This window comes from Coenobita brevimanus, chromosome 31 (assembly GCF_032717465.1).
Source record: "Coenobita brevimanus isolate Jiangsu-jjx chromosome 31, ASM3271746v2, whole genome shotgun sequence".
Classification (NCBI taxonomy): Eukaryota; Metazoa; Arthropoda; class Malacostraca; order Decapoda; family Coenobitidae; genus Coenobita; species Coenobita brevimanus.
In genome coordinates this window covers 6,097,881-6,121,819 of record NC_136984.1, presented here as the reverse complement: position 1 = coordinate 6,121,819, position 23,939 = coordinate 6,097,881, and the positions used below count along the sequence as shown (strand labels likewise).

Below are 23,939 nucleotides of genomic sequence, written 5' to 3'. Positions count from 1 at the left end.
AAGAAACAGAAACAGGGAAGTGCTTGGGTGGTGTGCAGAGTGTGGTGATGATGGTGATGATGGGTGGTGTGTGACTGGAGTAATGATGATGATAATGATGATGGATAACGTGCGACTCGAGTGATGATGATGATGATGATAATGATGATGGTGGACGGTATATGACTCGTATAATGATAATGATGATGATGATGATGATGGACGGAATATGACTTGTATAATGATGATGATGATGATGGGTGGTGTGCGACTCGTGTTAGTGGTGACGGTGCTGGGGTCCCTGTCCTTTCTACCTGCCGTCACTGCCAACTTCAACCTCTACCTCACCCAGCCGGAAGTCACTAGATTGTTAGGTAAGTGTGACATCATCTTATCGTTGTGCCAAAATGAATCCTTCTTCCTAATTTAGTCTCATTTCTCACACAAGTGTCATACGATAAATAGGATAGACTTGCATGTTATATCACTAAGTATACATTGGCACAAACAACTATGCACATTTAAGAACTCTGTTTTATCAAGGCTGGTAAGACTGATGTTACCCATAAGAATATTCCCGAATCAAGTCTGTGGTGAATCATAGAAATAAGCTTCAGATACCTAAGTGAATGGTGAAGCTGATTTCTGGTGAGAGGTAATGGTGGTGTTTGGGTGGTGGTGATGGTCATTTCTACCTGGTGGTGATGATAGGGTTTAGATGGTGGTGATGGTTTCTTCTAGGTAGGGGTGGTGTGAGGGTGGTGGTGATGGTGTTGAGGGTGTCAAGGTGTTAATGTCTGTTTGGTGGTGACTGGGTGGTGATGGTGATGTCTGGGTGGTGGTGGTGGTGATGTCTGGGTGGTGGTGGTGATGTGCAGGTGGTGGCGATAGTGTCTAGATTGAGGTGGCGACAAGAGGCTGATATCTGTCTGGTGATGTCTGGGTGGTGGGGGGTGAGAGGAAGTAATGGTGCGTGGGTGGTAGTGATGATACTGCTTAGGTGGTGGTGTGGTAGTGTGTGTGTGTGTGTGTGTGTGTGTGTGTGTGTGTGTGTGTGTGTGTGGTGATGGAGGTGAGGAGAAGTGCATCCTTTAAAAATGAGTGTTGAACGGATGTTCAGTGTGGTAGGAAGGTGTCAGTCCACAGAAAATTTGACGTGGAGAAGGTTAGGAAAAAGGATGGTGTGGGTGGAAAGGAATGGGCAAGATGAACTGGGATAATGGTAAGCCGTGGGGAAGGGCTGGGGTATTGTAGGTTAGTTATTATGAGCGTAGGGATGGTTTCATTCTAAATTTCCTCTAAGCAGAACACACACACACACACACACACACACACACACACACACACACACACACAGAGGCATACACACACAGAGGCAGTCAAAGGAGGCAGAGGTGCGACATAGGCGCTCAGTACCGAACCAACACGGCCAGTGGCATTACCTAAATTAGTATCTTTGTATAAGTCAAGCTCTGTACCAGGTTAGACTAAATGATTTTTCATTATTAAAAGAAAAAAAAAATAAGAAGAAGGTTAAACAAGACTTGTTCAAACAGAAAAGAGAACCAAGACGAAAGAATTCGCTCAGTCAGCTGAGGTTTGTTTAGACTACAGCTGCACGGGGAATGTAAGTACATACTCTGTACTTTTAGTATTGCAAAATGGATACATACTTTAGTAAAGCAAATTTGGAAAAGAAAAGGGATAAAGGTAGAAAGCAAAATGATGATTTCTACCAAGAACTGGTTGAAGTGGAGACTCACAACAGATTGGTTGAACGTGTACACAAACTAGAAATGGCTTTCAGAAATGAAATTGATGAAATAAAGAAGCAGATGCACTTGCAAAAGGAAGAAATAGAAAAACTAGGAAGGGAGGCCAACAAGAAAGACACAACCCTCAGTGAACTAATAGTGGAAGTGAGTACATTTAGGAAGAAAATGAGTGAAATGGCAAGTACAGTGGTCAATCACGAGAGTGTTATGGAAGAGTTCAAAAATGACACAGAGACAATTAGGCAAGTAAGCAGTCTGATAGACCAAAGCAGTGATATTGAGAAGAAGATAACACAGGTGAATGAAGCTGTGCAAAGCTACAAAAATGATGTGGAAACCACGTATGCTGAAATGATGAAAGTAAAGAAAGACTTAGAAACAAGGGTGGAGGAAAAAAGCATTAAACAGGAAGTGAAAAGAATAATCCAAAACAATCCAAAGTTAGTCAGAGATTCAGTAGATTTAAACAAATCTATAGTAATCACTGGTATAGAAGAGGATGAAGTAAAAAACAAGATCACAAGAGACAAAAAGGAGATGGCAAATGTAATGAGCTTACTGAAAGAAGTATCAGGAAATCTGTAGTAAAGATACAGAGGAACACAAAAGGTTAGGGAAATACGAGAAAAGCAGGACAAGACCTCTAAAGGTGACTTTCCAGAGTGTAAACACTGTGGAGGAGATACTAAAAAATGCAAAGAATCTTATGGAAAAAGAGGAGTTCAAAAATGTATGGATAAAAAGATGCCTAACACAAGAGGAACTAGAATTACTGAAGAGAAAAGGGAGGAAGCAAAAACAAAAAATGAGGGAAGATCAGAAGAGGAGAAGAATTTTTTTTTTTTTACAAAGTAATAGGATTGCGGGTACGAAAGTGGTACACAAACAGGATGGAATAAAAAGGAGGAAGATAGTAAAACCATGTCATGACAAGTATATAAACAAGATGATAAAGTTGTTGTACTCAAATGTGGATGGAATGGTATCTAAATTACTAGAGATGAATGATTATGTGAGAGAAAATGAACCACAAATAATATGCCTAACTGAAGCAAAATTAACACCAAGGATATCCAATGACATACTAAACTTAGAGGAATACAATATATGGAGAAGAGACAGAAATTTAAAAAAAGGAGGAGGAATTATAATATTAACTAAGAAAAATCTAAAAGTCAATGAAATAAAACTAGATATACCATCACAAGTAGAACTGATTGCAGTAGAGATCAGCACATCTGAAGGGACAGTAATTGTAGCCAATTTGTACATGCCACCCAGATCAAACACATGGGAAAGAGACGAATATGAGGACCTGGCAGAGAGTACAATTCAGAGTTTAAGATCATTACTACATAAAATGGAAGAGAAATCGGAAAGAATTATACTAACTGGAGATTTTAATACAAATATAAATTGGAATACTCTAGATATAATAAGCAAAGAAAGCTGTTGGGACCAAAAGCTCCTGGATCTCGTGCAAGAGTTTTTCCTAATGCAACATGTGAGGGAAACCACCAGAAAAAGAGGACTCGATGTACCTTCAGTGTTAGATCTAATATTTACTAGGCAAGAAAATGATATTGACAGTTTAATATATCACCCTCCACTCGGCAAAAGCGATCATGCAGTACTAAATTACAACTTCAGGATAGCATATGACATAGTTAACAGCAATGAAAGTTACAAAAATAGCCTAAACTATAAAAAGGGAAATTATCAAGACCTAAAGAAGTATTTCTTAGAAGTTGATTGGGAAAATGAGCTTAGAGGACAAGATTTAAATGCTGTATATAAAAAATTCAGTGAATTTTATGAAATAGGAGTCCAGAAGTACATCCCACAGCACAAAGAAGCAGATAAGAAAATACAGAAATGGTTCAATACAGAATGTAAAAAATCAAAAGAAAGGAGAGATTTGTTGTGGAATAGATACAGAAGACACAATAGTGAAAAGGCGTATAATAATTACAAACAGGCAAGAAACGATTATACAAGAATAAGGAGGGAAGCCCAAAAACAGTTTGAGGAGGATATAATAAATAAAAGTAGTGATCAACCAAAGCTGTTTTACAGCTATATCAGAAGCAAAACCAAAGTAAAAGATATAATACAATCCATTACGGACGAGGGAATCACTTATATACAAGAGAAAGATATTTGTGAAGCACTAAATAAGAATTTCCAATTAGTTTTTACAGAAGAAAAAAAATTTGAGAGGGACTATGTGGAACATGCATGTCCACACATACTACCAGATATACAAATAGCAGAAAAAGTAATACAGGAGGAGTTAAGTAAATTAGACAGAGGATAAGCAAGTGGTCCTGATGAAATTTCATGTTGGGTACTACGAGAATGTGCAAAGGAGTTAGGTAAACCATTATTTTTAATTTTCAAGAAATCCTTGAGTCAAGGTAAACTACCTGATATTTGGAAAAAAGCAAATATTGTCCCCTTATTCAAGAAAGGAAATAGACAAAATCCACTCAACTAACGACCAGTATCACTGACCAGTGTTGTAAGCAAGGTATTAGAAAAGCTTATAAGAAAAGCTTGGGTAAATCATCTAGAAGAACACAGTATGATAACAGAAAGACAGTTTGGTTTCAGAAAAGGAAAGTCATGCGTAACTAATCTGTTGAGCTACTATGACAGAGTAACAAACACAATACAGGAAAGAGAAGGATGGGTGGACAGTATCTATTTAGATTTCAAGAAAGCTTTTGACACAGTACCACACCAAAGGCTTTTATGGAAACTGTACTATCAAGGAGGAATTCGAGGGAAACTGTTTTGTTGGATGCAAAATTTTCTCATAAAAAGAGAAATGAGAACAGTACTAAGAGGAAACTACTCATCATGGAAAGAAGTGACTAGTGGAGTACCACAGGGATCAATGCTGGCACCAATCATGTTTTTAGTGTATATAAATGATATAAACAGTAAAACTGGAAATGAGAGCTATCTGAATATGTTTGCAGATGATGCAAAAATACAAAGGAGAATTACTAACACAGACTCTTGTAAAGAGCTACAAGAAGAATTAAATAAACTTCATGAATGGAGTAATACATGGCAAATGGAATTCAATGTGGACAAGTGTCATGTAATCAAGTTTGGTAAAAGTGGAAAAAGACCTGAATGGGATTATAAGTTAGGAAATAAAACCCTATACACATCAGAAAGAGAGAAGGACCTAGGTGTGATTATCAATAACAGACTATCTCCGGCTGACCACATCAGCGAGAAGGTACGGAATATGTATACACTGCTTGCAAATATGAGAATAGCATTCACATACATAAATGAAGACATGCTAAGAAGGATAATAACATCATTCATTAGACCAACCCTGGAATATGCATCAGTAGTCTGGAGTCCTCATCTCAAAAAACACATAGACAAGAATGAAAAAGTTCAAAGGGCCGCTACAAGATGGATACCAAGCTTAAGGGACCTAAGCTACGAAGAAAGACTAAATAAACTGAATCTACCAACACTACAGGAGAGAAGGAAAAGAGGTGACATGATAATGCTATATAAGTGCATATCAGGGAAGGAGAAAATAGTCATAAATGATTACTTAACATATGGAGAAGCATCAGCAAGAGGACACTGCAAAAAACTGCATAAGAAGAGAGGTGATAAAGACGTAAGGAAATTCAGTTTCCCAAACAGAGCAACTGATCAATGGAATGCACTACCAAATGAAATAGTGTGTGCCAAAACAATTCACAAATTTAAGGATATGTACGATAAATATGGTTTAAGACACGGGACAGTACGAGCTTGACTCATTCCTGTAAAGATACAATTAGGTAAGAACAATTAGGTAAGGTAAGAACACACACACACGATCATGATGAAGTAATTTTTCAGTTCATTTCCGAGAGAACTTCACACCGCGGCTGTAACAGTACCCCTTCCCCACCCCCTACCCTTACATGGGTACCCCTGCCCCTCATCCCCTGTGTGTGTGTGTGTCCCATCAACACCCCCCTTTCCCATCACCCCCTTTCCTCCTCATCTGTTTACCCCCTCCCGCACCGCACAATTTGACTCACACACACACACACACACACACACTCTCTCTCTCTCTCTCTCTCTCTCTCTCTCTCTCTCTCTCTCTCTCTCTTTCTCTCTCTCTCAAGGTATATAGCTGAATATTGTCTGGCGTTAATAATAATAATAAAACAAATTACTTTCTCGGGATAAGTAGATTAAAAACACTGTCCGCATCATATTTGTGTCCTTATTTTGCTGTCAATAACGTATGGGAATGGGACCTTGGAATGAAGTGAGATCTGTGGAAAAGGAAATTAAATCAGTGCCTTCCAATGCTTAGAATAAATAGGATAAGAGACCGAGATTCGTGAAGGACATGGAGTAAGGGTTTGCTGAACACATGATGGAAGACAGTGTGTTGGGGAAGCATGGTTAGGTAAAGAGAGTTGATGTTACATGGGTAGTGAAAAGTAGTATAAAGGAGTGAGTTTGAGCGTAGTAGAGGACATGGAAGGCCAAGAAGAAGGTTGGTGGATATTGTTAGAGAATGTCTGAATAAGCGAAATATAGAAGCTGAGGAAGCAAAAGAAGTGATGAGGAACAGATGTGGATGTATGAAGCACTTATAGATATACGCAACACAAGGAAGGCAAACACTTTCTTCAAACTCACACTTGGTGGAATGATATCTCTCTCAAATTCATTCTGGACAATTTGGAGTCGAATATTTGGCCTGTGAGATGGAAGCCGAAAATTCTGAAGACTTAAATGGTGAGTGAATGGGTGTGTGACCTAAATACTTGGCACTCTATTGATAGTTCTCGAATTTGGTGCTTTTGTCTTCCCGTCTTTGGAACTCCCCGTCCTACTTGTTTTGGGTGAGAAAGAAAAGGATCTGTCTTTGTCTTAGGCTGTCTCTGTCTCTCTTTCTTGTTTCCGTCTGTCTCTCTCTCTCTCTCATACACACACACACACACACACATACACACACGAGAGAGAGAGAGAGAGAGAGAGAGAGAGAGAGAGATTTTCCTAAGATCAGTATAGTAGTCTGATGTTACCTAGAATAAAAATTATAGAGCAATAGTCTTTAGTAAGCGAGAAAACGACCAAGTGTGTGTGTGTGTGTGTGTGTGTGTGTGTGTGTGTGTGTGTGTGTGTGTGTGTGTGTGTGTGTGTGTGTGTGTGTTCATTCCATTCTCTACCACACCGTGCATAACAAGTAATATGTCTGGTGCAGGGCTGACGGCAGAACTGTATTACGTGCGTGAGGGTGTGGTGAACGACTATGCCATGAACTGGAGGGTGCCAGTGCCAGCCCAGGTTCACCAGCTCTACTTCACATGGCAGGCACTATCCAGGAAGCCCGTGAGTATTTACACTACAGCAATAATTTACGGGACTGACTGACGATTTTCGCCGCGTGAGGATACCATCTTTATGCACCAGTTGTTGTCTAAGGTGGTAGAGGAGATAGTATTTGAACCCACCCCTTACAGGAAGCGACGACATGTAATTAATAGACAGATATACATAGAGACAGATTAGACAGATAGACTGATAGATAAAGACTGATAGGCGACTAGAAAAAGATGGGGAGATAGTTGGACAGATAAATGTAATCAGCATGAGTGATAAAAATGGACTCCACTGTCTTAAAGAATTAGGATCATATACTAATTCATAATGCATCATAATAACTGCGAGACAATACATAAGAGATCCTTCCTAACCATTATATACAGTACTAGGGCTATAATGCAGTAATTAACCTACCCATACATCGATAAATAAAAAGGGAAAATAAGCAAAGTAGAAAAAGAAGTGTAATTATGAGGTTATACTGAGAAAGGATTAATAGAATGATGTGTTGAAGCTGCAAGGGTACTACACAGCCCTGGGTAATGGGGAAAGTGTATGTATAACAGAACTATGGTTAACGATGGTGAGAGGGATTACATAGGGACGAGCAGAGTGGGTTTAGAAAGATATCTCGGTCTCGTAGGCGATATGAAATTCAGTTCGTGAGGTTGATTTGGCATGTGACATTGAATCGAGAATCTAGAAAGCTCAAATGGCTGAATGACTTAGCCTGGCATTCTGCTTGTAGTTGTCTATGCTTTCTGGTTCCTGCCTTTACATTCCTACTACCACATATATTAACCCATTCAGTCTGGTGACATGTTTTTATTAATGTATACCTGTTCTTTAATAATTTTGTTCTTTCACAGTCCTTTCAGTGAATATGTTACTGCCCACAACAGTATATGGGCAACACTAACCAACAACATTATCATCACACGTCCTATTACGATGGTGGTCACTCAATTCACGATATATATATTTTTTGTTTCGGGGCCGTGGTCATTGCTGGTTATGGGTACAAACGATACAACTGATGGCTTTGGAGCCCTCTGTTTCTATGGGGGCCCCTCAGATAATGAAAATACATTCTAAATTTTAATATATCAAAAATTAAGTTCAGATCAAAGTGTATACTACTACTACTACTACTACTACTACTGAGAACAACAACAACAATAACTATAATAATAATGATAATAAAATAATAATAATAATAATAATAGTTTCTTGTCCGATATGGGCTTTACCATAACCAAAGTCATTCAGAAAAAACAACTATTGTAAGAAAAATCCACCGAAGCATATTATAGTTCGTTCATTAATCCCTGTTTCTAAGCAATACTTGAAATATGCATGTTACATGAAGCACTCTAAAGGGTTTTGGTCTAATCTAACAATTTTGGGGGCCACGACTTGCAAGATTTAAAAAAAAAAATCCATTGTTTTGTGCATCGTGTATATTTTGCTGCTGACGACTCCTTAATATGCTTATATGATTTCACTTGTCACTATACGCTTTTCACCTTAACTTGGCCCAGATTTTCGTCCATTTGCAGCTTATTTCCTGCGGCACAGTGACAAAAAAGGACAGTACTATGGCTCTACATCATTGCCATAGCACTTCTTCGTGACTGTCCATCAAATTCTAGTGTCATTCTATTACTCTAAATCAGCATTCAAGTATTGGGGATGGCAATTTTAGGCCATGTTAGAGTAAAAGGGGTAGATGTAAAACGCAAATGGGGTAGTTCAGGGAGACGTTCAATATAATCCTTTTTAGGTCCCCCGGAAGGCTAGAACCAACACTAAGCGTGGCATCACCCAGAATGGCCATCTTCCTGTCTGGGATTACTACTTATAAAAATACACTGGATGAGAGGAGTGATTTGGTGGGAGGGCAGTCTAATGGTGGGTGACAGAGCGACTTGGAGGAGTTTTGTCTGTGGCCACCCTTTGCGGGATTAGGGCTTCGGGCTATAGATAGACAAATAGAAAAATACACTGGACAGGAGTAGATAGAAATGCTCATGCTTCCAGGCTCTTACCACTGCTGAGCGGTTGTGAGCAGCCAAAAACATCAGAATAACAGGACAGGTTACAAATGACTGTGCACATTCAAACGGCACGAGAGGAATGCGACTGTAACTAAAACATCCCTTTTCTCTGAATCTGTCCCTAAACTAGTTAGTCCATTCCCTGAGACCAGCATGTCTCACAAAGACTCGAGTCCGCCAAGAATATTTCCCTCCAGCAATAACAACTTCACTGGAGAACTGTCACTAACACAAGTAGCGTAAATGTTGCCGTCAAAAAGTGTGAATGATAATATTGATTAAGTTGATGACGTGGTTTATACTTTCTGTTGTTAATATAGCAACACCCTGCGTCAATGTCTCAGTCACTGGCATCACATTCTAGCGTTGATTTATTGTTACAAACCAACATTCAAGAAGAAGAGGTGGCAGTTTTAGGTCAAGCAGGAGTAAAACGAGTATAGTAAAATGTATAAACAGTTTCGCTCAGTTGATGAACCAAACAGTACTATGCCCTGTAATTCAGTGCCATGTGTGTGCTGCTTTGTACAGTACATTGTTGTGGTCCTGCAGGTGGTGTACAACATGGCCATCTGGCGTAACGAGACAGAGGGTGGAGGTTCAGCCATGGCCACACCATCTGTCAATATATCCCTCACTGGTAACGTGCCCATCCACCCCGTCACCTTCAGGCTGGACCTGCCCTGCCTGGGTACCCGCAGCGCAGAGGTGGATGTCGTCCTTAACATCAACGTGACATCACCCACACCACGCACATCACCCACCACACTTTACCTCAAGCGACGCAAGATCTGCCTCAATGGTACGCCATAGTGATGAGTGTATAATGTTGGTGGGTGTATAATGTTGGTGGGTGTATAATGTTGGTGGGTGTATAATATTGGTGGGTGTATAATGTTGGTGGGTGTATAATGTTGGTGGGTGTATAATGTTGGTGGGTGTATAATGTTGGTGGGTGTATAATGTTGGTGGGTGTAGAATGTTGGTGGGTGTATAATGTTGGTGGGTGTAGAATGTTGGTGGGTGTATAATGTTGGTGGGTGTAGAATGTTCGTGGGTGTATAATGTTGGTGGGTGTATAATGTTGGTGGGTGTAGAATGTTGGTGGGTGTATGATGCACAATGATGGTGGATGTATAATGTTGGTGGGTGTATAATGTATAATGTTGGTGGGTAAATAATGTTGGTGGGTGTATAATGTACAACGTTAGTGGGTGTATAATGTTGGTGGGTGTATAATGTTGGTGGGTGTATAATGTTGGTGGGTGTATAATGTATAATGTTGGTGGGTGTAACAAGCAAAACAAATCGCTTAGGAAGAGGTGTTAGGGAGCGTCCTTACCGTCAAGAATTCGGGCCTAGGTGTATAATGTTGCTAATGTATAATGGTTTTAATTAATCAGGTTCCTCTGTGTCATTTCAGGCAGGTCATTCACTTCTTCAGCCTAATTGAGTCTATTTATGGAAGCTTAGGGTAATTACCGTCTAATTAGGCAAATTTAGGTCCTATTACTTCACCTGGTCCAATTAGGGTCATTTAAGTCATAGCAGTCATTTAAAATCAAGATAATTATTTACGTTGTTAGGTCAGCTCAGGTCTACTTGGTTCCAGTTATTTAGATCTTGTTTAGCCCGTTTATCTATCTATTGTCATACGCCTTAATCGCATAAGGGGTGGCCACAAACAAATCGCTTCCGTGTCCATTTAGCTGTTTACAAATCTAGTCATGTTCAGTCACATCATGCCAGGTCTTACCCATTCAGAACTTAGGGCTAGTCCATACTCCTTTCACTCTAATGTGGCCAGTTTCCGTCCTCTTGTAGTTCAGTCCTTGTAGCTAAGTGGCTGAAAAGATTACACCTCTGAAGCCTTTCCATGTCAGTTCCTCGCGACAGCACATTCTAGTAATGATTTTAGGCATATGAGAGAGGGGTGTGTGACCTGGGAGTAGGGCAATGAAATGGCGGGGGACAGGGTGACATGAAGGCGATTTGTTTGTGGCCACCCCTTACGGGATTAAGGCATCTGGTAATAGATAGACAGATAGACAATTTTAGGTCAGGTCACAGTAAAAAGGGTCTAGCCATTCAGGTTTATTTCAGTCAGCTTCAGAGCCAAGTGCATCAACTCCCTCCAAAGTCGTCTGGTCGATGTTTAGATTCAAGCAGATAAATTTCGTCTATTTCAGTTGTTTTAGTTCATTTTAGGTATTTTCGGTATTTCTAATTTACTTGTGCTTTAGGTTATTTTAGGTCTTTTCAGGTTGCTTAAGGTCCAACTAATCAATGTTGGGCAATAAAGATCTATTCCGATAATTCCTATAAAGATATGTGCCAAAAATTAGTCCCATTCTGTACATGCTTTGGTTTTTGAGGTATGTAGGTTCAAATCTGTGTAACTCACTATGGCCATCAAATAGTACATCAACGCATATAGATTGCTCTGAAGTTCTTGAATCACTGAGTATTTCAATGTTACTACAGGACTGAATGTGTTGTGGGGAAGGAAAAATAGTTTGAGTTGTGAGATGTGAGTAGGTGAGACAGACTGGGAGAGTGGGCAGTGGAATACACCCTTTGAAAATGGGCGTTGCATGAGGGACACAGTTCTCCTTGAAGAGCTACGAATACCTGCCGGAAAACTGATAAGAAGTGAGCAGAAAAAAGTTGGATATCTGCAAAGTAAAGGGAGGGACGTGCTATATTGGTGGTGGGTGGTAGGGTAAGGCGGGGATAGGCCTGTACACCCAGTAAGCATCTGTGTTATGGGTGGAATGGTATGTGTATTTGGTTTTACATCAGAATGTCCTTCAAGAAGCAGATGAAATAGACTAGATAGCCATAGAAACTCATTTTTCCACTTTTTCAATACAAGGTCATTTACAAGTTCGCGGAAAAAGTGAGGATTTCATTACTAAACGTTATATGAATTCCCTTTCCATGTGTCAGGTCAATCAGCTGAAATGTACTCTCCTCACGTGAGTCCTTCTGGTGAGGGAGGTGGAGGGTGGTGGCAGGTGGTGGTGTGTTATGTGGTTCCTGTCCTGGCCGGCCTTACACTTGTCCTCACAGTGATTGGCATCGTTGTATACATCAGGAGGAGAAGGCACAAGACAACCACAGCCCACAAAACGCTTGAGTAAGTGGCTAATGTGTTTGTTGATTTGTGTAAAAAAAAACTGTTCCTGGATATATGACAGCAAAGACCACTGTGCAAAAACCTGCAATGTTTTCCCATCCTCATCACCTTACCATAGTGTGTGTGTGTGTGTGTGTGTGTGTGTGTGTGTAAGTAGTTGTCAAGATGTCGTTTTATAGACCCGGATGAGATAATGGCAATTACTGTATGGGATTGGATGGGATGGTGGCAAATGGTGGGGCACAATGAGAGAAGTATATCCTGTGTAGATGGATGATTTTGGCCATCTGGTAACCACGGGAATAGATTTTTAAAGACAGTCAGCACATTAGAACAAGTGGGATGGGCAGTGAGCAGTGAGCAGAATGGACTGGAATGTTGGGTAGTGGGGAGAGACAAGGAGATATATAGTTTTATAATGGGTGTATTGCCTATTTCAGAGAGGTTTGAATCAGATTTCTTGCATAAATTCGATGAGGGATAAAAAATAGGTGGACTGACTGATAGTAGAGAGGACTGGGTGGCGAGAAGGTAAACAGGTGTCTTCCCAGATACTTGACATCTACCGCCAAAGGTACAGGAAAGTATTATTCTGGGGGTTATTCCATCCCTCCCTTATGCTTGGCACTTATTCCTCAAATCAAAGCATCTATACTTTCCCTTAACTTGGCTCAAATTTTCGTCCTTTTGCAGCTTATTTTACGTAGCTTGATGGCAGAAAAAGACCATACTGCGACTGCCCATCCTTTTCATAGCAGTTCTTCGTTACTAACTGTATATTCCAATGTTATTTCTTGCTAAAACTCATTAATCAACATACAGTATAAAGATTTTTTTAGGCCAAAGTAGAGTAAAAAAATGGTAATGTCATCCGCTCATATTATTAACTAGATTTGTACTTGATTTCAGAGTGAAGGATGTGATGACGAAGCCCAGGAATGGCAAGACAGTGGTGTACGACTCTACTTACACCCTCCCTGCCTCCATCACCAGCAACTGCTACGACTCCCTCAGAAAGCTCCCCACCCTCATCACCCCACACACCCCAGGCACACTCACCCTCCCCCACACCCACAACCACATCACTGCCAGCCTGTTCCTCACACCATGCAGCGGGAAGGGTGACGGGCGGGACATGTTTGATGGTAGTAAGGACAGTGGCCGCAGGAGTACGTTAGATATGAAGCGAGACACAGGCTACAAAGATGTATATGATGACAGTGAGGACAGAGACAGCTGGGGTGTGAGTGAATTCAGCAGAGACAAAGGCCGCAGGAAAGTGTATGATGTCAGTAAAAACGGAGACAGAGGCGTTAGTGAAGTCGGCAGAGACAAAAGCTGCAGGAAAGTATATGATGTCAGTAAAAACAGAGACAGAAGCGTTAGTGAAGTCAGCAGAGACAGTGGCTGCAGAGACACGTGTCAGTCATCCGGCTCCCACAGCAGGTCAGAGGTGATCGTGGACCCCATCACGGCTGAGCTGCAGGAGAAATTCCACCAGATGCAGGTGAGTAGATGAAAACACGGGAGGATGGGCAACTGTCAAGCAGAATTATTAGTCAGACTCTTCACAGGCTGAATGCAGTAGTTTATCTATAAATTTTGATCCATATTTTCCTATGAGTAACTAAATTTATTCCTCTCTCATTTTACACTAGATTATAAGAACAAGTGTCTCTTTGCATCGCTAGTTCGACTGCCTTATGTGTGATGGGCTGCCCACAGAAATTCCATGTGTTCTATCTTCCAGCTCTTGAACACCATTTCTCATTTCCTTGTTCGAGTTCCCCACATATTACCCAAGAATTAAAACACTGGTAATGACATTGTATCCTTAAAATTATATATATATAATAAACTGATGGACTAGAAAGAGAAAACACCAAGTCTAGAACAAGGGCCAAAATTATTCAACTTCTCCCTGGTGTGGACAGGTGGAGCGACAAAGGGTTCGTCTCACCGCTGTGGTACAAGAGGGATCCTATGGGCGAGTGTTGAGGGGCTGGATCCAGCGTGAGTGTCCAGGTACAATATAATCACAACCTCTCTTTAGAATGAACTGTGAATATGTCTGCTTATTTATACTGTACTTTTTATCCTAAGGCACTAATATCAAATACTTAACAACCCTCATAATGCGAATATTAAGCTGAAGAAATACGACTGCAGTAATGGTTTAGGGAAACCAATTTGCTGCTACTGAGACTTTGCTGCATCAATTGGCGAAAATCCTGTCTTCTCAGCTTCCCCAGAGCCAGATCAGGAGGTGGTGATAAAGACGGTGAAGGATGGCGCCCCGCGTGAGGAGGTGGTGGCGCTGTACAGGGAAGGCACACACCTCCTCAACCTCCACCACAGGAACGTCCTCACTGTGCTTGGCATCTCCTTGGCTCAAAACTCGTCTCCCTTCCTCATCTATCCCCGCCACCACCAGCACCACAACCTCAAACAGTGAGTATCATCTCTTTATTTTTCATAGTTTCGATATTTCCTCGTAAAAGGGTGAAGTTTGTCCCCATGGCATTAGAAAAAAATGCTGTCAGATGGAACATAACATTTCACTGAGGATGATAAAGACAACAGGCACAACACCAATGTAAAGCCCCATATCCTACATGACGGGAAGGTTTCGTAGTGAGGTGCCATACTAGAACACTTCGAAAGGTGTTAAAAATCGCGACAAACAAAAACAACACGAAGCGGTGCCAAGACACAGCCAACCCGTCCCTGGTAGTCATTTTAGTGCTGACGTATAAATACAACAGGATATCTAGTCAACGATGTCACACATCTAATTTGGAGTAAATTGGGTGAAAATTGACGATTTTATGCCCATTTGAAATTTTGGGCCTGACCCACCTGACACTGACTCCCCTACCACTAATGGGGGGTGACCCCCTGATATAATGGGGCATGTTATAGGATGTAGATTTGAAAGATGCACGTTTAGGTTTTTTCATGACGATATGACGAATTTGTAAGGAATTATGGCGATTTTTTTTTCTACATTTTTTTCTTCAATTTTTGGGGCTTACAGCCTTGGCCTTGGCCCAATGTGGCCCAAAATTTAACCAGGTGATCAGAAGGTCATAACCCATCATCCCTGTAATTTTTGTCAAAATAGCGCCAGTAGTTTTCGCATAAAGTTATTAACAGACAGACAGACAAACGAACAAAGAGACAAACCGAGTGAAAACAATACCCGTCCCCGTCCCAGACAGGTAATTAAAAAGCAAACTAAAATAGGAGCAGTATTAGCAAGACATCAGAAGGATCCCTTAAGTATGTTACTACAAGGATGTATATATCTTTAAATGTAGCTCTATAATCGTTAAGTTGTAAATCTTTGTGAACACGAGAGTCTTCATGGTAAAGTGGTCCCCTCTTAGCTGGAGACACAAAAAAAGCAAATTAGCATGAACTAGTAGATGTTGGCAGCATACACAAAATGGCTGTAACTAACATTCTACTTACTGCTGTCTACACATGTATTACATAATACACTGAAAATGATCATCCAAATAATTTTCATTTGAACAAATTAACACAGTTCCAAAAAATATCATTATGGTAATATCATCAAGAAATGTATTAGGAAAGTGAAAGGAGAACTGAATGATATATGGTTAGTAACTTATCCTGCCTGGGATCAGTGGCCATGTGACAAGCCACACACACAAAGCGAGTAGTAACAGAAGCTGGCTTGAGTCCAGGCATTCGAACAAGAGAGTGATACCAAACCTACTGCTTCATTACAAATTAGTGGTTCTAAAATGATGGTCGTGAGGATATTCCAATCTGATGAAGATTATTCCCCTAAATATTATAATTTTTCAAAATAAATAAAATGTGTTATACAATCGGTAGAATGCACTGGACGAAAAAAAACATCAATTATCAGCTATAAACACAAGAATTTTAAAGTGGCAGGGAAGTTAGATGTACAGTACAGCAGATACAATATTTGAATGCCTTCAGTATTCTAAATATTCGGCTCAGCTCATGAATAACCCCCTTGTGATTGCTGGAAAAGGGTAGGAACCTTCTGAAGAACCAGTCAACTTCAGTAAGTAAGAAATATCAGATGTTGTGACTACCGTGATTAAAGCAATGAACCGCTGTTGCCTCTCCTGACATTGAGAGGGCTCTTCCTTCATGCTATGGGATCTTTGTATGCAGGATGTGTTAGGAGTGTAATGCTGTATGGTAGTGGGATCTGGGCAGTAAAGTAAGAGGATATTCGCAGGCTTAAACGTACAGAAACTACAACGATTAGATGGATGTGTAATGCATCCTTGAATGCGACGCCTGGGGGTACGGGGTAGGATACGAATAACGAGATGAGAGGACGGATTGGGCTGGAGCATATTGGTGTTGTGATGACGAGGTGTAGACTGAGATGGTTTGGACTTGTTGAGAGGATGGAGGATGCCAATTTTGTGCAAAAGGTGAGAAGTGTGAACGTCGAGACTAAAGTTGCGAAACGCAGACCGAAAAAAGACCTGCCCCATCATTTTGTGTCACCGGGAATATATAGTATTTACGGTCACATAAAATAATAAAAGTTTGGTAAGCACTTCTGCAAATAACTGTGAATCCCTTTGCAGCACCACAACTGCAGACAGTAACGCCTTTTCCTGCTGCATAACACAATGACATCTTGCCGCCGCCAGATTATTTTATTCAGCCTGGAAATTTTCTTATAAGTTATTAGTCGATTTAAGTCACACTTTGTTGCCACATTTGCCCCATCATGCTGTTGAGTGGGAACCATGATTCAGTGCTGGCTGGCAACACCTGAGAGTGATTATGTGACAATGGCCAATATTCCCGTTGAGTAAGGAGGCTCCCGGACACCTCTTCCTGAACGATTTATTTTCCAAACTACTCATTAATACCCTATTTTTTGTTTCTTATATCTGTTTAATATCGACATAGATTGCATGAACAACACAGAAGGATATAGGAACAGAGCAGAATCAGAAATAAACTAGTAAGGAAGTGGTGTTGGTAAGATTCTTAACCGCACGAGAATACCGTTCAGTGACACTGTCAAAACTGTGTCGACCATCTCTGACCAGGAAGGAAGAATAGTCATAGAATCTCCCCTCCTTAGATCTTAAACTCTTTCTTATCTGCCTTAACAACCCATCATGCAGTCGACAGGCATAAATCTATTTTAATTAACCAACAACCTTGTCTGTGTGCAGGTACCTACAGGAACAGCGAGGGGGTCACCTGAGGGCGGCAGAGGTGGTGGACTTGGCGTTGCAGGCGGCTCATGGCCTCGCCTTCTTACACACAGCCAGTGTTGTGCATGGGGACATCGCTGCCAGGAACTGTGTGTAAGTCCTCATAATTCTACTAATATCCACATAATTCTACTAACATCTGCATCATAATACCGACCAACAGTTCAAACAGTTTCATATTATCTCAGTTTTATTTAATCTAAGGTAATTATTAACTTTTCCAAATCAACACTGCATAACAGAGTGGAAAGCAGCTTCATAAAACCTCAGTTACATTGAATCTACACCTTATCATCCATCTTCCTAAACCAACTCCTGCACAACAGAGTCAGTGACAACCTGGAGCTTCGACTCTCAGACGCGGCGCTGTCTCGAGACATCTTCCCCGGCGACTATGAATCCATGGATGGCGATGTGGCGCGACCGATTAAGTGGATGGCGCCTGAGGCTATCACCGAGAGGCTTTTGTCCACCGCCAGTGATGTGGTGAGTGGCTTAATGTTTATCACAGTGGGACGTGTTCGTGTTGGGCTTGGAGCTTGAACATCTCTGTGATGTATTTTCAACTCCATTCCTTAACCTCATCCTCATCCTTATCATCATCATCATCATCATCATCATCCTGCCCTATTATCTCACAAACAAATCCCCTCCAGAATACTAACGTGTCTTTGTGTCAGTGCCAGTGGTCCTACAACAACAATATATATATACTGTAAAACAACGTAGTTCATCACCATCATCATTATGGGCCACTTCTCAGCCTAAAATTAAACCAAATCTTCTGCTCCACAAATACTAACCTGGTGGTGTTTGTGCGTGTGTCAGTGGTCTTACGGAGTGCTGGTGTGGGAACTGACGACCCTGGCACAGCAGCCGTACCTGGAGGTGTCGTGGTGTGAGATGGCCGAGTACCTGAGTCACGGCTACAGGCTGGCCCAACCCGTCAGCTGCCCTGGCCACCTGTACGAAGTGATGGCCTTCTGCTGGGCTGTACACCCCCACCACCGACCCCACGCCAACTTCATCCTTGACTACCTCGCTGCCTTCCACAAACACCTACACACGTTCATCTGAGACACCCCTACAAGGACCACCAACCCCACGCCAACCTCATCCTTGACTACCTCGCTGCCTTCCACAAACACCTACACACGTTCATCTGAGATACCCCTACAAGGACCACCTACCCCACGCCAACCTCATCCTTGAGTGCCTCGCTGCCTTCCACAAACACCTACACACGTTCATCTGAGACCAGGAGATGGAGGTCAAGTATAACAAAATCAATCAAATATGATGACCCAGCAGATATATAACACAGTATGAAAAAAAGCAGCATAATATTTGCACTGACACTTATCCTTCTCCAGATTGTGAAAACAGTTGTTCATTTGATTGTGCGTCACTGAAGACATAAACTCTGGGGAACAAACACCAGATTTCTTAGAAGGAACATTTTGTGGGCTCCTGGCCTTTGGTTCCTTCTCCCTTGCATAAGAAAGATAAGAATTAGTATTGTTCTAAAGATAAAATTATAATGTTAAGCAACTCTACGTGTCCCAGTGATAAAAAGCATAACAAAATCATACTAAGTGGTATGAGAGAGTGCGAGTACTAAAGGTTGTTATGATACTAAGAAATGCAGTCAGGTCAGCGAGTGAACTCAGACAGGAAATGGCCCTGTAGAACTCCAATGTGGCAAAATTAACTACGATGGGCCGTAGAATTATGTTATATATGGGCAACTATGGATTTGGAGAATACTGTAGTAGAAAATACAGGCATAATACAAGCATACTTAATATTCGTGAAAAGTGTTCTGTGCCATATATATCGTTCATGGCTCAGGTCACGCATTTAACATACTGGCCCCAGAGATGCTTTTCTCTGTTTGTTCTTGTCACTTCATGATTATTTTATTCAGATTAGGATACACTGTTCAAACTAGAAGCTTTGGATATAACCTTAATAAATTTAATAAACCTCTTTACTATGAGAGGCATCTAAGTTGAATTACATAATCTCTTCTCAGTAAGAGTGGATTAAAAGGAAAACGTCGCCAGAAATGAAGGAATAAAATTAACTGCGAATCACAGTCAGTGCTCAAAGGGTTGTGAAATAATATCTTTAGGTATATGTACGGCACAGCATGCAAAGGATATAGACATAGATAAAAAGACTGCAATCATTTCCGTAATCACAAGGTCATCTTTTTATTTTGTCAGGAGCGAGAAACCGTCTAGTGGAAAAGTAGCTGTTCTTTCTCTAACCAGTGATATAAACAGGAAGCCCAACTGTGTTCATTGTCTGTTACCTTGAACATGACACTCTTACAGTCTATCGGTATATCTTTAGGATTACAGTGCTTCCTTGATTTACGTGGTCTTGGTTTACACGGTCTTGGTTTACACGGTCTTGGTTTGCACGGTCTTGGTTTGCACGGTCTTGCTTTACATGGTCTTGCTTTACGCGGTCTTGCTTTACACGGTCTTGCTTTATTCGGTCTTGCTTTATGCTGTGTTGGTTTGTGCGATCACACTTTACGTGGTGACCCAAATCATAACCTGGATCTCTAATACGCAGTTATAAAGCATCATCAACGCAGCTCCACCCTCACTTTTACTTTATATTAGGTTGATGTGACACTGATTTTGTCATACTCTCGGATACGTTTGAATTGTGAGGGAAAAAAATGGATGTAATTTTGGAACCTGCCCCTTGAAAATGAGGATAAGAGGCTGCAGGTAAATAATTGCCTTTTATTTGTTTAGTATATTGATTGATGTGACCTAGAAATGATGTCTTCCTTTGATATTATGAGGAAATAATGATAGCAATATATAAGCGACAAAGACGTTATGCCATCGTGTTACTGATGGCTCTGTTATACAGCCAACACGTTAATGTCAGTGCTGAAACAGTGCAAGTTACGAAAGCACACCTCACCACCACTCTACCTGTATATGTTGTTCTAGTCAACTGTCAGGATAAATACCAGTTATTAATTACGTAGTGAAAGTGTTGTGGTGTGGATGTGGATGTGATAGAAAGCGGTAGGAGAAATACACTGAGGTGGTTTGGTCATATGGAGAGGATGGAGAGCGGGAAACTGACAAGGAGAGTGTATGTGAGTGAAGTGGAGGGGGGGAGAGGGAGGGGGAGGCGCAGGATGAGACTGAGGGATGGAGTGGAGAGGTTTATAAGAGAGGGGGGTGAGCTGGGAGCTGGACAGTGAAATGGCGGCGGACAGGGCGACATGAAGGCGATTTGTTTGGGGGCACCCCATACGGGATTAAGACGTCTGGCAATAGATAAATAGGTTGAATTACGTAGCATTATTATGTATCGCGATGTGCTCAAGAATCGCTATCATCATCCACATATGAAGGATAATAATAAAACTAATATTCTTGACAACTAACGTGTATGAGATCAGGCAACAAGTGATTGATGACGACTTGCCTCATCATGTGTAGACTTTCGTTTCGTTTCGTTTCTTTTTTAAAGGCTCCAACATGCTTGCATGTGTCGGCCTTGGTCACCTAATGTCGGCTGTCCACGCTGCACGATCCATTGCAGCCTCCCTGTTCAGTCCCTTAACCCTAAGGTCACACTTAATGACCTCGTTCCATGTCTTTCTCGGTCTACCCCTCATAACCCCATCCCCAGTATTAACACTTCTCACCTTCCTCACCCAATTATCATCCCCCATCCTCTCCACATGTCCAAACCACCTCAATCTACCTCTCCTCATCACAACACCAATACACTCCAGTCCCATCCTACCTCTCAACTCTTCCATCATAAACCCAGCCCCTCCAGGCCTTGGGCCTTGAGGACGCACTGCACATCCACCTAATCATTGTCATCTCTGTACGTCTGAGCCGGCGAATATCTTCCTCCTTCACTGCCCAGGTCTCACTACCATACAGCATTACAATCCTAACACAAGCTGCATACAAAGACCCCTTAGCACGTAGGGAGAGCCCTCTCAATGTCAGGAGAGGCAAGAGCTCCCTGAACTTCTTCCAACCACTTCTCACCCTAGCCACAGAGCTAGCTCCAGCCCCACCTCCAGTACACAACATGTGTCCCAAATAACAAAACTCTTCCACACACTCAAGAGATTCACCAGCAAGTTCAATCCTTTCACGTCTAACAATCTCCACCTGCTCACCCCGGCACGCCATACACATAAAATCAGCATTATCTCGCAGTCCACCTCTGATACCACTACATCTCTTACGCACCCATTTATCACACAAACACCGCACAAGATGGAATTACTTCCCACGCCCTTGTGGCAAACTGCACATGGCCACTCTCCCTCATCTTTGACAGTACCGCCACCAACCCTAGATATCATCACTTTTGTTTTATCTGCATTTACCCTTAACCCGCCCCATCCCGTCGACGTATGGGTACGTTGCAACGATTTGCATTTGCCAGTCCCAGGGACGTACCAGTACGTCGTGCAATTGCAAGGTCCCTAATTTGCACAATTTTCAATTTTCGCACGTGATTTTTCGTATGTATACACGGGACACCTTCCTCTATTCCTGTACAAGATACCAAGCAGGGACAATGCCTTACACTGCATAACCTTCCCCCTCCCCCCCTCACGACATTGTCTTGGCAAAGGACCTGTTACCAGTGACCTGGCTAGTAAAGTTATTCAGGGCCAGAGTGATTCCCCAATCGATGACAATGTGGAGGACAATGTTTACATAGCATTAGAAGAAGAAACAGCCAGAAATAATGATCAGGTAGTGTGACAAAAATAGGTCAGGTATGGTGATTAGTTAGTGAGTGAAACAATGCTTATAATGCCTTTATTACTGCTTGAAAACCAATATACTGTCATACTACATATACATTCATACCAATTAAATAAATAAATACCATTTATGAGTGGATAAAATAGTTACCCTCCCATAGAACTCGTTTTCTTTGGTGCCAGCATATTAGAAAACCCACTCAGGTAAGGAGGAACTCCTACCTGGATTGGGCACTTTAAACCTCAGGTGAGCGATTTCTCTATGAATTTTCGATGTTTCTCACCAAAAGCGAAGGTTTTAGCCAAAAAAAAAAAAAAAATCGAAAATACCTCAGGACTGGGGGATGTCGGAGGTGCGGAAAACCTCGGGACGTGACGGGTTAAACCCTTTTGCCCCATACCATCTCTCCACTTCCTAAACCTTTCCTCCGCCTCCCTTTCGTTCTCTGCAATCAACACCAAATCATCAGCATACAACAACTCCCACGGGAGTCCGTTTCTAAAGTCACGTGAAAGGGGTTCAAGTACCATGATAAACAACATGGGACTCAAGACTGACCCCTGATGCACACCATCATTCACGGAAAACTCATCACTCAAATCTCCATTCACTCTCACCTGGGTGTGAGCACCCACATACATGGCCATAACCACCCTAACCAGCCACTCCTCCAAGCCAAACTTTCTCATTGCCCACTTCACAACCTCTCTAGGGACTCTGTCAAAGGCCTTTTCCAAATCAACAAAAACAAAATAAAGATCCCTTCTCCTACCAATATATTTCTCCTGAAGCTGTTGAACAATGAATATGGCATCAGTGGTCCCCCTACCTGGCATAAACCCAAACTGCATCTCATCAATATTCACTCTTTCTCTAATCATACCTTCTAAAACTCTCTCCATTACCTTCATTATCTGATCTAAAAGCTTTATACCTCTATAATTTCCTCTTTCCAGGGCATCACCCTTCCCTTTATACACATTTACAATTACACTCTTCAGCCAATTATCTGGGACAACACACTCGTAAATAATCCTGTTTATCAGGTCAGTGACTAAACTCACCCCTATATCGCCTGAGGCCTTCAACATTTCGGCAGTCAACCCAGACACACCTGCTGCATTCCCCACCTGCTGCCTCTGTGCTCCACATAATTCATGTGTTGGCAACGAACATTCTCGAAGACGAAGTAGAGGCCTTGAGCGTGGTTGAGTCGAGAGGTTTCCGTCCGTACGTCAGTTCCCTCGTGCACTCTCTATCTGCTGCAATAGTGGATCGGTTTGAATGGTTGGGGTCCCAAGTGAATCACCTCAGGCTGACGGTGTGCCTTTTTAGTGGTCGACGCTCAAGTGAAACCCAAAGCCACACTGGCCACAAAAAGGTCTTCGAATAGAGGGATAGAAGTATAGAGCCAGCGTCTTTTTCTACAGGAATAGTCATAAAATTGGTATAATCTGAAGAAAGGAAAAATGCAGTAATTCAAACGCTTATTATAATTTTGGTACAACCCACTTAATATTGGCAAACTGAAGAATAAATAGCTAAGTAAATTAAGTAAATAAATATATAGACAGACACCTATATCA

General features: G+C 41.6%; 2 protein-coding genes across 2 annotated transcripts; both read left to right on the top strand.

Moving 5' to 3' along the window:
* Positions 1 to 235: 235 nt before the first annotated feature.
* On the top strand, positions 236 to 10,630 carry LOC145395473 (tyrosine-protein kinase Drl-like). The gene is made up of 4 exons (XM_080269074.1): positions 236 to 353; positions 7,003 to 7,130; positions 9,734 to 9,983; positions 10,605 to 10,630. The coding sequence occupies exons 1-4, from the start codon at positions 236 to 238 to the stop codon at positions 10,628 to 10,630; spliced, it is 522 nt and encodes a 173-aa protein (XP_080125200.1).
* A 1,514-nt stretch (positions 10,631 to 12,144) lies between these two features.
* Positions 12,145 to 18,649, top strand: LOC145395412 (tyrosine-protein kinase Dnt-like). The gene is made up of 8 exons (XM_080269015.1): positions 12,145 to 12,320; positions 13,230 to 13,465; positions 13,712 to 13,827; positions 14,255 to 14,345; positions 14,573 to 14,771; positions 17,531 to 17,665; positions 17,899 to 18,058; positions 18,401 to 18,649. Exons 1-8 carry the CDS (start codon positions 12,145 to 12,147, stop codon positions 18,647 to 18,649), a joined length of 1,362 nt encoding a protein of 453 aa, XP_080125141.1.
* Positions 18,650 to 23,939: the final 5,290 nt, after the last annotated feature.

Bases quoted from the DNA above. Each gene is read 5' to 3' on its own strand.
- LOC145395473 (XM_080269074.1), top strand. From the start codon at position 236: ATGGGTGGTGTGCGACTCGTGTTAGTGGTGACGGTGCTGGGGTCCCTG. The intron at 354-7,002 runs GTAAGTGTGACA...TGTCTGGTGCAG, and splicing joins GGAAGTCACTAGATTGTTAG to GGCTGACGGCAGAACTGTAT. The intron at 9,984-10,604 runs GTACGCCATAGT...GTGTCATTTCAG, and splicing joins ACGCAAGATCTGCCTCAATG to GCAGGTCATTCACTTCTTCA.
- LOC145395412 (XM_080269015.1), top strand. From the start codon at position 12,145: ATGTACTCTCCTCACGTGAGTCCTTCTGGTGAGGGAGGTGGAGGGTGG. The intron at 12,321-13,229 runs GTAAGTGGCTAA...ACTTGATTTCAG, and splicing joins ACAGCCCACAAAACGCTTGA to AGTGAAGGATGTGATGACGA. The intron at 17,666-17,898 runs GTAAGTCCTCAT...CCTGCACAACAG, and splicing joins ATCGCTGCCAGGAACTGTGT to AGTCAGTGACAACCTGGAGC.